Source organism: Salvelinus sp. IW2-2015, linkage group LG20 (assembly GCF_002910315.2).
Source record: "Salvelinus sp. IW2-2015 linkage group LG20, ASM291031v2, whole genome shotgun sequence".
In the NCBI taxonomy this organism is placed as follows: Eukaryota; Metazoa; Chordata; class Actinopteri; order Salmoniformes; family Salmonidae; genus Salvelinus; species Salvelinus sp. IW2-2015.
In genome coordinates this window covers 40,776,598-40,789,719 of record NC_036860.1, presented here as the reverse complement: position 1 = coordinate 40,789,719, position 13,122 = coordinate 40,776,598, and the positions used below count along the sequence as shown (strand labels likewise).

The following is a 13,122-nucleotide window of genomic DNA, read 5'->3' as shown; positions in this document are numbered from 1 at the left end:
TAAATATTTGGTCCCTTTACTCAGTACTTTGTTGAAGCACCTTTGGCAGCGATTACATCCTCGAGTCTTTTTGTGTATGACGCTACAAGCTTGGCACACCGGTATTTGGGGAGTTTCTCCAATTCTTCTCTGCAGATCCTCTCAAGCTGCCAGGTTGGATGGGGAGCGTCGCTGCACAGATATTTTCAGGTCTCTCCAGAGATGTTCGATCGGGTTCAAGTCCGGGCTCTGGCTGAGCCACTCAAGGATATTCAGACACTTGTCCTGAAGCCACTCCTGCATTCTCTTGGCTGTGTGCTTAGGGTTGTTGTCCTGTTGGAAGGTGAACCTTCGCCCCAGTCTGAGGTCCTGAGTGCTATGGAACAGGTTTTCATACTTTGCTCCATTCATCTTTCCCTCGATCCTGACTAGTCTCCCAGTCCCTGCCGCTGAAAAACACCCAGAGCATGATGCTGCCACCACGATATGCCGTATGGATGGTGCCAGGTTTCCCCCAGAAGTGACGCTTGGCATTCAGGCCAGAGTTCAATCTTGGTTTCATCAGACTAGAGAATCTTGTTTCTCATGGTCTGAGAGTCCTTTAGGTGCCTTTTGGCAAACTCCAAGCGGGCTTCCGTCTGGCCACTCTACCATAAAGGCCTGATTGGTGGAGTGCTGCAGAGATGGTTGTCCTTCTGGAAGGTTCTCCCATCTCCACAGAGGAACTCTGGAGCTCTGTCAGAGTGACCATCGGGTTCTTGGTCACCTCCCTGACCAAGGCCCTTCTCCCCTGATTACTCAGTTTGGCCGGGCGGCCAGCTCTAGGAAGAATCTTGGTGGTTCCAAACTTCTTCCATTTAAGAATGATGGAGGCCACTGTGTTCTTGGGGACCTTCACTGCTGCATAAATGTTTTAGTACCCTTCCCCAGATCTGTGCCTCGACACAATCCTGTCTAGGATCTCAAAGGACAATTCCATCAACCTCATGGCTTGGTTTTTGCTGTGGTACCTTAGATAGACAGGTGTGCCTTTCCAAATCATGTCCAATCAATTGAATTTACCACAGGTGGACTCCAAATCATGTTGTAGACGCATCTCAAGGATGTTTTTTTATTTTGAATAAATTTGCTAAAATGTCTAAAAACCTGTTTTTGCGTTGTCATTATGGGGTATTGTGTGTAGATTGAAGAGGACTCTTTTATTTAATCAATTTTAGAACAAGGCTGTAACCTATCAAAATGTGGAAAAAGTTAAGGGGTCTGAATACTTTCCAAACGCACTGTACTTGTAAATAAAGATTATTCTGATTCTACAACCAAATGTTTTTCACAGTTATTCTCTATTTAGCTATGGTTGCTACACTCAAGTACAGCAGTTCAGTTGTTGAGTAACAACTGTATGACAGCCCAGCACCCAGTTACAGTGGTTACTACGTTGTTACAGTTGTTGTTGATTGGAAAGACATGCGTGCATAGGCTGTGTGTGTGTGTGTGTGTGTGTGTGTGTGTGTGTGTGAGAGAAGCCATGTACATTGTGTGTGTGTTGTCCACTCACATCGATCATGTTCCTCCAGCCGTCGGTCTTGCCACTGAGCAGAGGTTCGTTGTGGGCTAGGCCTGCGTTGTTGATACACACATCCACCCCCTGGTGCAGTGTCTTGATGGCAGAGAACATGGACAGGATGTCCTCCTCACAGGACAGGTCACACTTATAGGGGATCAGCGTGCCGCTGTAGCCCGCGCTCTGGCACTCGGCTGCCAGCTTCTACAAACGTCACACAAATAGGGATAAGACTTCGATCACAAATCAGGTAAACACGTGATGTGAGAATTTAAGAAACTCCAGACTATAACATGTGTTGTACTTTCTTGATTGACAATTTCAGAAATTAAAATGATTAGTAATAGGCCTAATACATTTGGTCTGTTACACTGATTTGAGCTGTAATAAGGAAGACACGAGAAAACGCCACAAACAAATTAGAGCCCTACCCATTCACCCATACTCTGGGCCGAAAGGAACCACAACCATACAATCAATCCTGGTATATTCCATAAAAGGAAGATAGCCAGGGAAAACCCAGGCTAGTCAGCAGCAGCACTCCTATTACAAATTCTCTAGTCTTGTCTGAAGTTTATCACCAAAGAACACTTTAATTTTTCAATTATAGAAAGACCATAACATCTGCAATCTTGTTGTTAAGAAATTATTGGTATTCTACCAGTTTCATTTAGGAACACATGTCTGTTTAGACAGTGTCTGGCTAAAGGAAATAAGCAATATGTTAATGACCCTTATTAACCATGATGACCCTTATAAAACTAAAGTGACCCATGACCCTTATTCCTCCACTAAACATGGAGCTATGGAGAGCCACAGTCCCTGTCTCCCAGGTCAGCCTCCCTCAATGCAGGCTTCTAGGATGGAGGGTCTGTCTGTCTGATGCGACTGGACATAGATCTCCCTACAGGGCACAGAACCACCCATCACATGTTGTCCCTGTCTGGACTGCTCTCAGTACAGAACGATAGGGGAGGGATGAGGGAAGAGTGTGTGTGTGTCTAGGGAGGGAGGGGGGGGGGTTAGTGGCAGGCAGGAATGTTGCCAAGCACTGCATGGCATTCTCAGCCTCTTCCTCTCTCTCTTTTCGAGCCAAAGTGCTGTGACATTTGGGACGAGAGCACTCAGTCTCATGAGGACAGGGCAGGGATGGAGTAACGTGGGGACACGCATGTACACACACACACACACACACTAATATTCTATATAGCCTAGAGCAGAGATCATCAACTAGATTCAGCCGCGGGCTGATTTTTTTTCTTGAGTGGATGGTCAGGGGACCGGAATATAATTACAAATAATTTGTAGAATGCAAATTGACTGCAAGAAGCACAGACAGATATATTTGACTAAAACAATCATTTCAAACCTTGCTTACATTTGTATACGATCACATATACAGTATCTCTATTATGCATGGGAATACCTTGGAACAGATTTCCAAAATTAAAAATCACCTGGAGCTGATTTGCTGGTGTTTTTACAATCTTTTATGTCCAACAATAAATTATTAAAGTACTACATTTTTTTGCTCCGAAAACTTGGGTGGGGGAAATAAAAATGACCCGCAGGCCAAATTCGGCCCATGGGCCGCTAGTTGGGGAACCCTGGCCTAGAGAGCCAAAGACAGGGATGCAGTGATTTAACTGGGATTATATACAGATAAGGCATTATCTCAACACATAACCCAGGATTTAAAAGGTTTTTGTAAGCTTTGAATAGAACATTGAATAATTTCTCTAGTTTTACAAAGACATGTCACAACAGAGTTAACAAATAGCATCATATGAGGGTGCAGTGCATCCCCTAGGATTTTTACAGTAGCGGTGACAAAGTTAACGGGGGTGCACCCCATGTTTCAGTTTTTTTTTAAACGACTGTGAGAAGTTCACTTCTGGTGACTTTTGAAAAAGGACATTCTACTCCAAAAATAATTACATTTGTATTATGTTGACACCATCTGAAATATAATTTCCCCTTAAATAGCATTATAACCCGTATCTCAACTGACGCTGAATAGCGGCTTTAAATAAATAGGCTGAAGCATGGATTTGTCCATCTGGATTTAACTCACTGATAAACCCCAAAAGACTTAAAATATATATTTGTAGCATTTGAGGCAACTCGTCACTCCAGGGTGGTAAGCCCTGGGGGTAAGCACTGCTTGCCTATATAGCAACCCACAATGCTCTGGTTTCCTCATTCTTCGTCTCTTCACGAGTCCATTTGGTTACTAACACATTAAGCAGTTCAGAAAACTACCTCTTAACTGAACTGCTCCTTTTCAATGTGGGTTACCACTCCACCACGGAGCGTTGAGTGGCTTCCTTTCTATTTTCAGGGATTCGCCTTCACTTTACCGAGTGAAGTTACCTCAGTTAGCAGCACTTTTTGTTGTCGGATAGCTAGAGTATAGCTGTTGTCTGGCCTACACACAATTAGTGCTGTTAGTTACTTCTACTCGTGATCTCTAGCTCTCCGTCGGTTCCCACTGTTCGGAGTTGGCTAGCTGAACTGTCGAGTGTCTTAGCTAGCTAGTGGGCTAACGCCACCTAGCAACCTCTGAGCTAAACCCCTATTCGGTTTGTCTGGAATAACACAAGCGGTGCTGTTTCTTCACCCCATTGTAATATTCATATGTGTAAACATACTGAATTGTAATTGGATGCATTTTACCGCCAAATCATACTGTGCTATGATTGGTTAAGACAACCCAAATGGTTAGGTCATGGTCAGTTTGATCCTGGTTGACAATACGTGAACATGCCAGTTATAGCTAGCTAATAAAGAGCTACGTTAAGAAATATCCTGTAGTACTGCATTTTATTATTTTGTACAAAGCGTGCAAAACAAGACACCCATCATTGAAGCAACATCCATTTTACATTCCCCTGTAAAAGTTCAAACTAGCAATGCGTTTCTACCTCAAGTTACTTGGTTTAGACACCAAGTCAGCAATTGTTATTTCACACGCTCACTTGGCTAGCTAGCTATCGTCACTCAGGTAGTGATAGCGAGCTAATTAGCTAGCATCCCTGTACGCACTACTTTCACAAAACGTGTCATGGGGAGAAGAGAAAAAAAAGTCTGTTTTAAAGCTCATTTCCTGCAATTCTACTCATTTTGCCATGGCTTTTATCATGTTCTTATGCGATCTCAGTGACTCAAACAATATAACAAAATCAATGGTGGTTGGTCACATATTTGGGGAATTTTAGATTCTCCCTGACTGTCCAGTTTTTATTTTGGTGATCGTTAGTTCTCAAAGATGATCTTATTGAAAAATACCAGTGGTGTAAAAATACTTTAAAGTACTACATAAGTAGTTTTTTGGGGTATCTGTGGTTTATTTATATTTTTGACTACTTTTACTTTACTACATGCCTAAAGAAAATTTACTTTTTACTCCATACATTTTCCCTGACACCCAAAAGTACTACATTTTATTTGCTTAGCAGGACAGAAACCTGGTCCAATTCAAGCACTAATCAAGAGAAAATCCCTGGTCATTGCTACTGCCTCTTATCTAGCAGACTCACGAAACACGAATGCTTCATTTGTAAATGATGTCTGAGTGTTGGAGCATGCTCCTGGCTATCCGTAAATAAATAAAAAAGAAAATGGTGCTATCTGGTTGGCTTAATATAAGGAATTTGAAAGGATTTATACTATTACGTTTGATACTTAAGTATATTTTAGCAATTGCATTTACTTTTGATACTTAAGTATATTTTAAACCAAATACTTTTAGACTTTTACTCAAGTATTATTTTACTGGGTGACTTTCACTTGAGTCATTTTCTATGAAGGTATCTTTACTTAAGTATGACAATTGGGTACTTTTTCCACCATTGAAAAATACATATTTTATATCTGGTTTTAGTCGTTTAAGTTTACACTGAAAACTAGGGGTGTAACCCTACAGGTATTCGCGGGGACCTCGGTTCAGTCCGCACTGTGATCCCGAATGAATACAGAAAACAAATATTGAACAAAAATAAAAACACTAGGCCTATAGGCTATTGCCTTGAGGAAATATGAGCAAACTTTTTTTCAGGCTAATCCATTAGACTAAACGCACGTTGTAATCAAAATGTAAATCTTAATTGGCGTATTTCAAGCGCTCCTTTTGTGAGGCGCAGCCGTTAACGATTTCTCTACAGTGGTGAGTGGTGGGGGAACATGTATAGTTTCCAGTAGATTACAACGGCAATGGACAGAGAAAGTATGTGGACACTTGACACTGCTCAACAAGAATAGCCTATGCAGCTGCCAACACATCAAACATGTTGACACATTTACGCTGACGTCACCCCAGTATTCCAACTACCGGAGCAAGAGAGAAACATACACAAAAAAACTTTATCTCCCCTCTGTATTCAAACAGCCCTTCGCAGCTGATCCTGACACGGCCAAAGAAATTACAAAACGATAGGTATGTTTTTATAGCCGTGGATATGCACCCATTCTCAATGGTTGAGAAGAATAGGGGTTTCAGCACCTGGTGAAAGTGCTTGAGCCACATTACGAATTGCCTGCTCGCACCCATTTCAGCAAACAGGTAGCACCCGCTCTATATAAGCAAACTAAAGCCTAAGTAAGTAAAATTACCCCAAAACCGCAATACGTACCAAACTGTGAGTTTGGTGAACCGTTACACCTCTACTGAAAACAATTTGCCATACTAATTACATATAAAATAAATAATGAAATCATATTTTTTTGGAGTGCCAGCAACGATTGAAACGCTGCTGCTAAATTAATATGTGGGAAACACTGGGGTGAACTGAATTCCAATTCAATGGCACAAATACAAGCAATTAAATAAAAATCGTGAATCACAGCCTCAGCATCCTAACCAGGGGCTCCCCTCTTTACCCTGCCCTGATCCCCCACCCATAAGAAGTTTTTTGTGTGTGTACCTGGGCTGCCTGTAATGGACACCAACTCTTACGGAGGGAGAAGCACAGTGGGCGAGGGTAGTGTGGATGAGGAAGAGGGATGATTGCCAAAAGGAGCAGTGAACTGAAGCACAGTCTTGGCCAGGAGAAAAGAGGGGGTGATGTGAATGAGCAGAGCAGCGGTAGACGATGGGATCAGGGGCTAGGGACAGGAAGTCTCACACAGTGTGTAGTGTGTGTACGTGCATGCAGGCACTTTTTTACAGGCCTGTGTGTAATACCCACACATTGTGCACTGCTGCAGCACTGGGGCATTCTGTGCTAAGGATGCAATGCGACACATAAGTATGCACACCATTGTCCCTTCACACACACATTCATCCATGATAACACCCACACAACATAGAAAATCAGGAGTAATGGACACAAGTCCATTTGAATGATACTATGATACTATATTATGCAGATAAAAATAGAAATTAAATTCCTGATTTACCTGAGGTCATGATAGGACATCTGTAAACAAATGATGCACAAATGTCTGTCTGTGACTGTGTCACTCAACACAAACCCTCTCAGTGGAGTGAGCCGGCAGTACACTGTTGGCAAAATTATTCACAGTGATTTGTGTCTGCCTTCCCTCTGGGCAGGTGAGCAGAACAACTCAATCCCTTCATGACACAGATACACAAAATTACATAATCAACACCATCTCCCTCTAGGGGGCCACATCTATTCTCCTAACAACTTGGATATAGCAGGCTGATCATAAATTTTCAGGGCAGTGTGTGGGTTGGTTATTCTATCCTTGAGGGGATCTAAATAAAAAAATTAAAAAAACAGGCAAACAAGAATAATTCTCCCTCGTGGGGACATTTCCCACACCCCATGAGGACAAAGGCTATTTTAAGCTTTGGGGTTAGGGTTAGAGTTAAAATTAGGGTACGGTAAGGGTTTAGGAGTTAGGTTTAGGGCTAGAGTTATGGGTTAAGGAAAAAATTGAAATGTATTTTAGGTCCACACGAGGATAGAAGAACATAACGTCTGTGTGTGTGATTATGACTTCACCTCCATGCACTCACGGACATGATATTAAAACAGTAGGAGGGAAGAACATCATCCTAGTTATGCTTCAGTGTTGTAGATACAGGCTGCATTGCTAAAAACACTAAATGGAGCAAATAGAGTAGGACTACAGGTCAGTTTCATAAAGCACGCACACACACACACACACTAGGGTTGTCAAGATAACAGAATTTTGACTACAATATCGATACCAGGTTAAGTATCACAATACTCAATACCATCACGATACTCAATACTAAAACGATACCACAGCAAAAAAAGAAGGCGTATTAGCCAAAGTCACAGAATGGCACTTGATCTTTTGAGTTGAATATCATTTTTAAAATGTTTTATATGTATGCATTAATGAATCAATAATACAATCAAATTACATCACGGCAATCATTCATTTGAATGGTATATCTCTAATCTATTGATAAACTGGGTCAATGAAGATGTAGCCTAGGCCTATTCACAGTAAAGGTGAATGCATATTCAAAAGGAGTGTGGATGCATTAAGTTGCTTGTTTTGCCTGATTTCATGGGTTTCCCTTCAATTTGGGACTTATTTTGTTGTACTGATCAACAACAATTACATAGTAGAAGCAATCTCGTCTTTTATAAAAGTGTGCACTGTCGCTAATACCCATGACATCAATCTCACACACAAAGTTTGATGCTTGAGCAAAGATGATCTTGACAATGTATAACTTTTTTCATAACAATCAATTTTGAAATCAGCAATATTTTACGATATTGTTTGCATATTATCAAACAAGGTACGAGAATAGTGAACTGAAAGTTAGCCTACAAAGCTGTGAGCTACCAGTATCTCATTGAATTGTAAAGTGTTCTAGCCTGTAAATGGACATTGTTTTGCGAATAGTTTCAACATTTCTACATTCTGTGTTGCATGATTCAAGTGTGTTAACTTCTGTGCAGCGTAAATGGTGATGCAGCTCAGACTCCCTGTGAGTGCAGTGGTTCCTCGGGACAGGCTAAAGCTAGCGATGAGTAAGTGGAGAAGGCACGGTGCTCTCGCGCTATAAGGGGACATCGGCTGTGCTGATAGACAGACTTGATCCTCTCAAACAGCAGATGACATAACACATTTGACAGAAGTACCGAAAGTAACAAACATTCCAGTAACATTGAGAGATTACTGCTTTTATTCAAATATCACGGTTTTCGATTTTGATTATTTAAAAAAAAATATTAAATGCATTATGAATAACGACAGTAAAATGATTTTAGAGCTTTTAAAAATGGAAATTCCAAAGCCAAAAACAGTGAACATTAAATTGCCAAAATATTCCATTGTCTCTGTTAGGTCAACATTGGTTAGACATCAATAGAAAAATTTGAAATGACTATGAAATAATACAATATTTCAGTTGTGTATATTACTTTGTTTTTATTTGATGAATATTATTTTTAATTCCTTAAAGTCATCATCTCTGCTCAGGCAGTAGCAGCCAATCAACATTATCTCTGTGCTACGGTCTTTAGTCATTCTATTTTGATAGGCTAGACTGCTAAGCATGCTGCAGAGCTGTCTGACAAAATAATTTGACTAGTTCTTCAAAGAAGATAAAGCATACTTTAAAGAACTGTCTCTATCCCTCTCATCATTGTGTTATGTACATTTCTCTATGTGGTCTGTGTGCATCTAACCTAACATAGCAGGTGTAAAAGTGTATCCATCTCTGTCCAAACTGGGGAAAAAACAGGTGCAATTGATTATGGTCATAGTAGTTAATTACCACGTTTCTGCACTGAACTAGGTGAAATATTCGCTTAAAAATGAAAAACTACAACTCCCTTCAGACCAGCGTCCCATATAGTTGACTTAATTTCTCTAGTGAATGATTTCTCTCTAGCGAAACGACGCGGTGCTCACAAAAAATACAAATTAAATGGAATTCAAGTAATTGAATTGTTAAATAACCCCAAAAATGTAAAAGAAATGTTGGTTAATCAGCACTAAGTACCAAACCGTTTTTCATGTTCTAGTATTGAAAAAGTACTGATACCATGCAACACACACACACAAAATAGGGCCATAAGCAAACAAGAAATTGCACATCCAGAGGCGGCGTTTCTCATGGCCTTGATTTTAATGCAGGGAAACAGAAATCCGTTTTGCCATCATGTCATCTGCGCAACTAGAGGTGACAAAATGCTAGATAACTTTTATTCCACACACAGAAACACATACAAGGCCCTCCCTCACCCTTAGCAAATCAGACTATAACTCGATCCTCCTGCTTACAAACAAAAACTCACAGGAAGTACCAGTGACGCGCTCAATACAGAAGTGGTCTGATGAAGCGGATGCTAAGCTACAGGAATGTTTAGCTAAAACAGACTGGAATATGTTCATGGATTCATCCGATAACATTGACGAGTTTACCACATCAGTCACCGGCATCATTAATAAGTGCATCGATGACGTCTTCCCCACAGTGACCGTACGTACATACCCCAACTAGAAGCCATTGATTACAGTCAACATCCGCACTGAGCCAAAGGCTAGAGCTGCCGCTTTCAAAGAGGGGGACACTTATAAGAAATCCCGATATGACCTCAGACGAGCCATCAAACAAGTGTGGTGCCGGACTTCCGGTGTCGCAATTTAGGAAATAGCTGCCTAGTTTTTCATACAGCACATCGGTTGGGTATTTCCCCCCTAAATTCAAGTATTTACTCTGAGCATTATAATTTCTTACACAAAATGGAAAAGGGGAAAATAGGAAAAGGTCGTGGGGCTTCAACAATAGCCCGTAACAAGACAGCAGAAAATATAAATTGTAGACGAAACAGAGATGGCTAATGCTAGCGCAAATAAGCTAGCAGCAGCAAAAGAACCCTCATTTCGTGAGGTGATAAACGAGGAATTGCGCGAGGCGCTCACAGGCTTACGAGAGGAACTTTGAGAAGATGAACTATTTTCGTACAAGAAGGACATTAACCAGAAACTTGAAGAAAACAAAGAAGAAATTCACAGCATATCTCCAAGAATGGAGGATGCAGAACAGCGCATTGGGGAAACGGACACATGGAACACTGCAGTCAAGGAAATACTTCAGTCTTTGAAAAGCCATCACACACTACAGGCAAAAGTGACAGAACTCAAAGACTTTATTACATGGCAGAGGGCGCAGAAAAAGACTATGCCCAAATTCATGGAGGGTCTATTCAAAGAAATACTTGAAGACACTGACCTGAGAATCGAGAGAGCACACTGAGCTCTGACCTCAAAACCCCCTAAACGCCCCACCAAGATCCATAGCAGTACAGTTCCTAAAATTCTCAGTCAAAGAGAAAATCTTACGTGCAGCCTGGAAAAAGCCTGTTAACTTTCAAGGCCAACGAGTGTTCTTTGATCATGACTACGCGGGAGAGATACTGAAAAGAAAGAAGGAATACACCCCCATCAAGAAACCACTTAAAGAGAAAGGTATTCGCTTCCAAACACATTCTCGGCAAAAATGTGGGTATTTCTGGATAATGGCCTGGTTACATACGAGCATGCAGACGAAGCGGCTGAGGACCTGAAGTCGAGGGGCATTCCAATGGAGTATACCGCCAGGAGAAAGGCGTCTTCACCGGCAGAAAGACTCCAGCAGGCCCTCCCGTGGATTGTTGTCGGCGAGCAGAGTCACGGAAAGAGGGAAATCACCTCGGCGAAAGGACGTTCACATCCGAGAGAGACTCAGGCATTTTCAACGAGAAGATGGAAGACACTGAATCGGATTTAACAGACTTAGTTACCACGAGCTGTTTAGACATATTGGATTGTTACGGTTGACATTGAAATAGGTAAAATGTCTCCCCTACTTTCCCCCAGTGCTGAGCAAGGGTGAGTAGCCAAAAGTATGTGTTATTTATGGACACGTTAATAACATATCTATTAGCTAATGATTAATGTCACATTGACAACGGGGTGACAGAAGGGTAAACTGGATGACAAGGAAGTTACATAATTTAATGTATACATGCCCCCGGGGAGTGAAATGGTCTTCTACAAGGGTGTTTGATTTAATTGCCACAGAAACCTCTGGCCCTCTTATCTATGGAGGGGATTTTAACATGATTTTAAACTCAAAATTGGACAGCACAAATCAAAATAGGAAAATTTGCCTAGTTGTTAAAAAGATCAATAGGATACTGCAGGATTTAGGACTGCTTGATGTATGGCGTGACATCCACACGACAGATAGGGAATATACTTTTTACTCAGCCCGCCACACTGAATACTCAAGGTTAGACTACTTTTTCACAGGCTTAAGGATTGTAGGATCGGGCAGAGCGATTTATCAGATCCTAATGGAGTTTACCTTACTCTACACCTTGATAGCAAACCAATAAATACTCTATGGAGGATTAATACAAGCATGCGGAATGATCCTGCATTCAAGGAATCAATTAAGACAGAACTGAACGTCTATCTGGAGAATAATGATAACGGGGAAGTATCTCCTGCTACATTGTGGGATGCAGCTAAGGCGGTTATTAGAGGAAAGACCATAGCCACATCATCTCTCAAGAAAAGCACAGAAACTGCTGAAATTACAGGAAACATTAAGAAACTTAGAACGATCTCATAGTCATTACAAAGACTCTCACAGACCCACGAGCGATTCAAAAGGTAAAACAGGAAATTGATTTATGTTGAAGAAGTAGAGAAAAAGCTCAGGTTCCTGAAACAACGATATTAGGAAGCAGACTCAAAGGCAACACAATTATTTGCATGGAGACTCAGTAAACAACAAGCACAGAATACAATTTTCTAAATAAAAGACTCCAAAACAAAGAAGATTACATGCAAATTGGATGAAATACAGAATACATTTGAATAATATTACACATCTGTACAAGCAACCAGAGGAGGCAGATGCACAGACAATAGAGAATTTTTTGAACTCACTTGATCTCCCCTCAATTGGGACAGAGCAAAATTATAGACTTACTTCAGAAATGACTACTGAAGAAATCAATAATGCAATATCTAATCTAAAAGTAAACAAGTCTCCAGGCACTGATGGCTTCCCTTCAGACTGGTTCAAAGCCTTCAGAGAACAACTAACAACTCTACTTAAGGCCTGTTTTAACTGGACTCTGGAAGGGGGGACATCCACCATTGTGGAGATATATCATATCTGTAATCTCAAAAGAGGGTAAAGATAAGAAGGAATGCAGTTCCTATAGACCTATTGCAATTCTTAACACGGATTATAAACTATATGCGCCAATAATAGCCAAAAGAATGGAAGACATAATCCTAGAATTGATTGACGGGGATCAAACTGGTTTCATACGAAATAGGCAGACACAGGACAACATAAGGAGAACACTACATTTCATGGACCACATTACTCAGAATAAGACAAGTGCTATATTAAATCAGTCTATATGCTGAAAAATCATTTCATTCAGTGGGATGGGACTATATATGTAAGTTATGGAAAGATATGGTTTCAACAAAGAAGTGATACAGTGCATCAAAACACTGTATTCATGTCCGACTGAGAATAAAGATAAAATGGACATTTGTCACGAACTATAAAATTAGTGGGAGGGGCAAGACAATCCTGTAATCTTTCACCCACGCTC

The 13,122-nt window shown here is 40.9% G+C and overlaps 1 protein-coding gene across 1 annotated transcript in view; it reads right to left on the bottom strand.

Moving 5' to 3' along the window:
* Nucleotides 1–13,122, bottom strand: part of LOC111981656 (dehydrogenase/reductase SDR family member 11) — a 38,130-nt gene that overhangs the window by 7,608 nt on the left and 17,400 nt on the right. Inside the window, exon 2 of the mRNA XM_024013034.2 lies at nt 1,535–1,744. Coding sequence (XP_023868802.1) covers nt 1,535–1,744 — 210 coding nt within the window. The remainder of the gene's footprint in view (nt 1–1,534; nt 1,745–13,122) is intronic.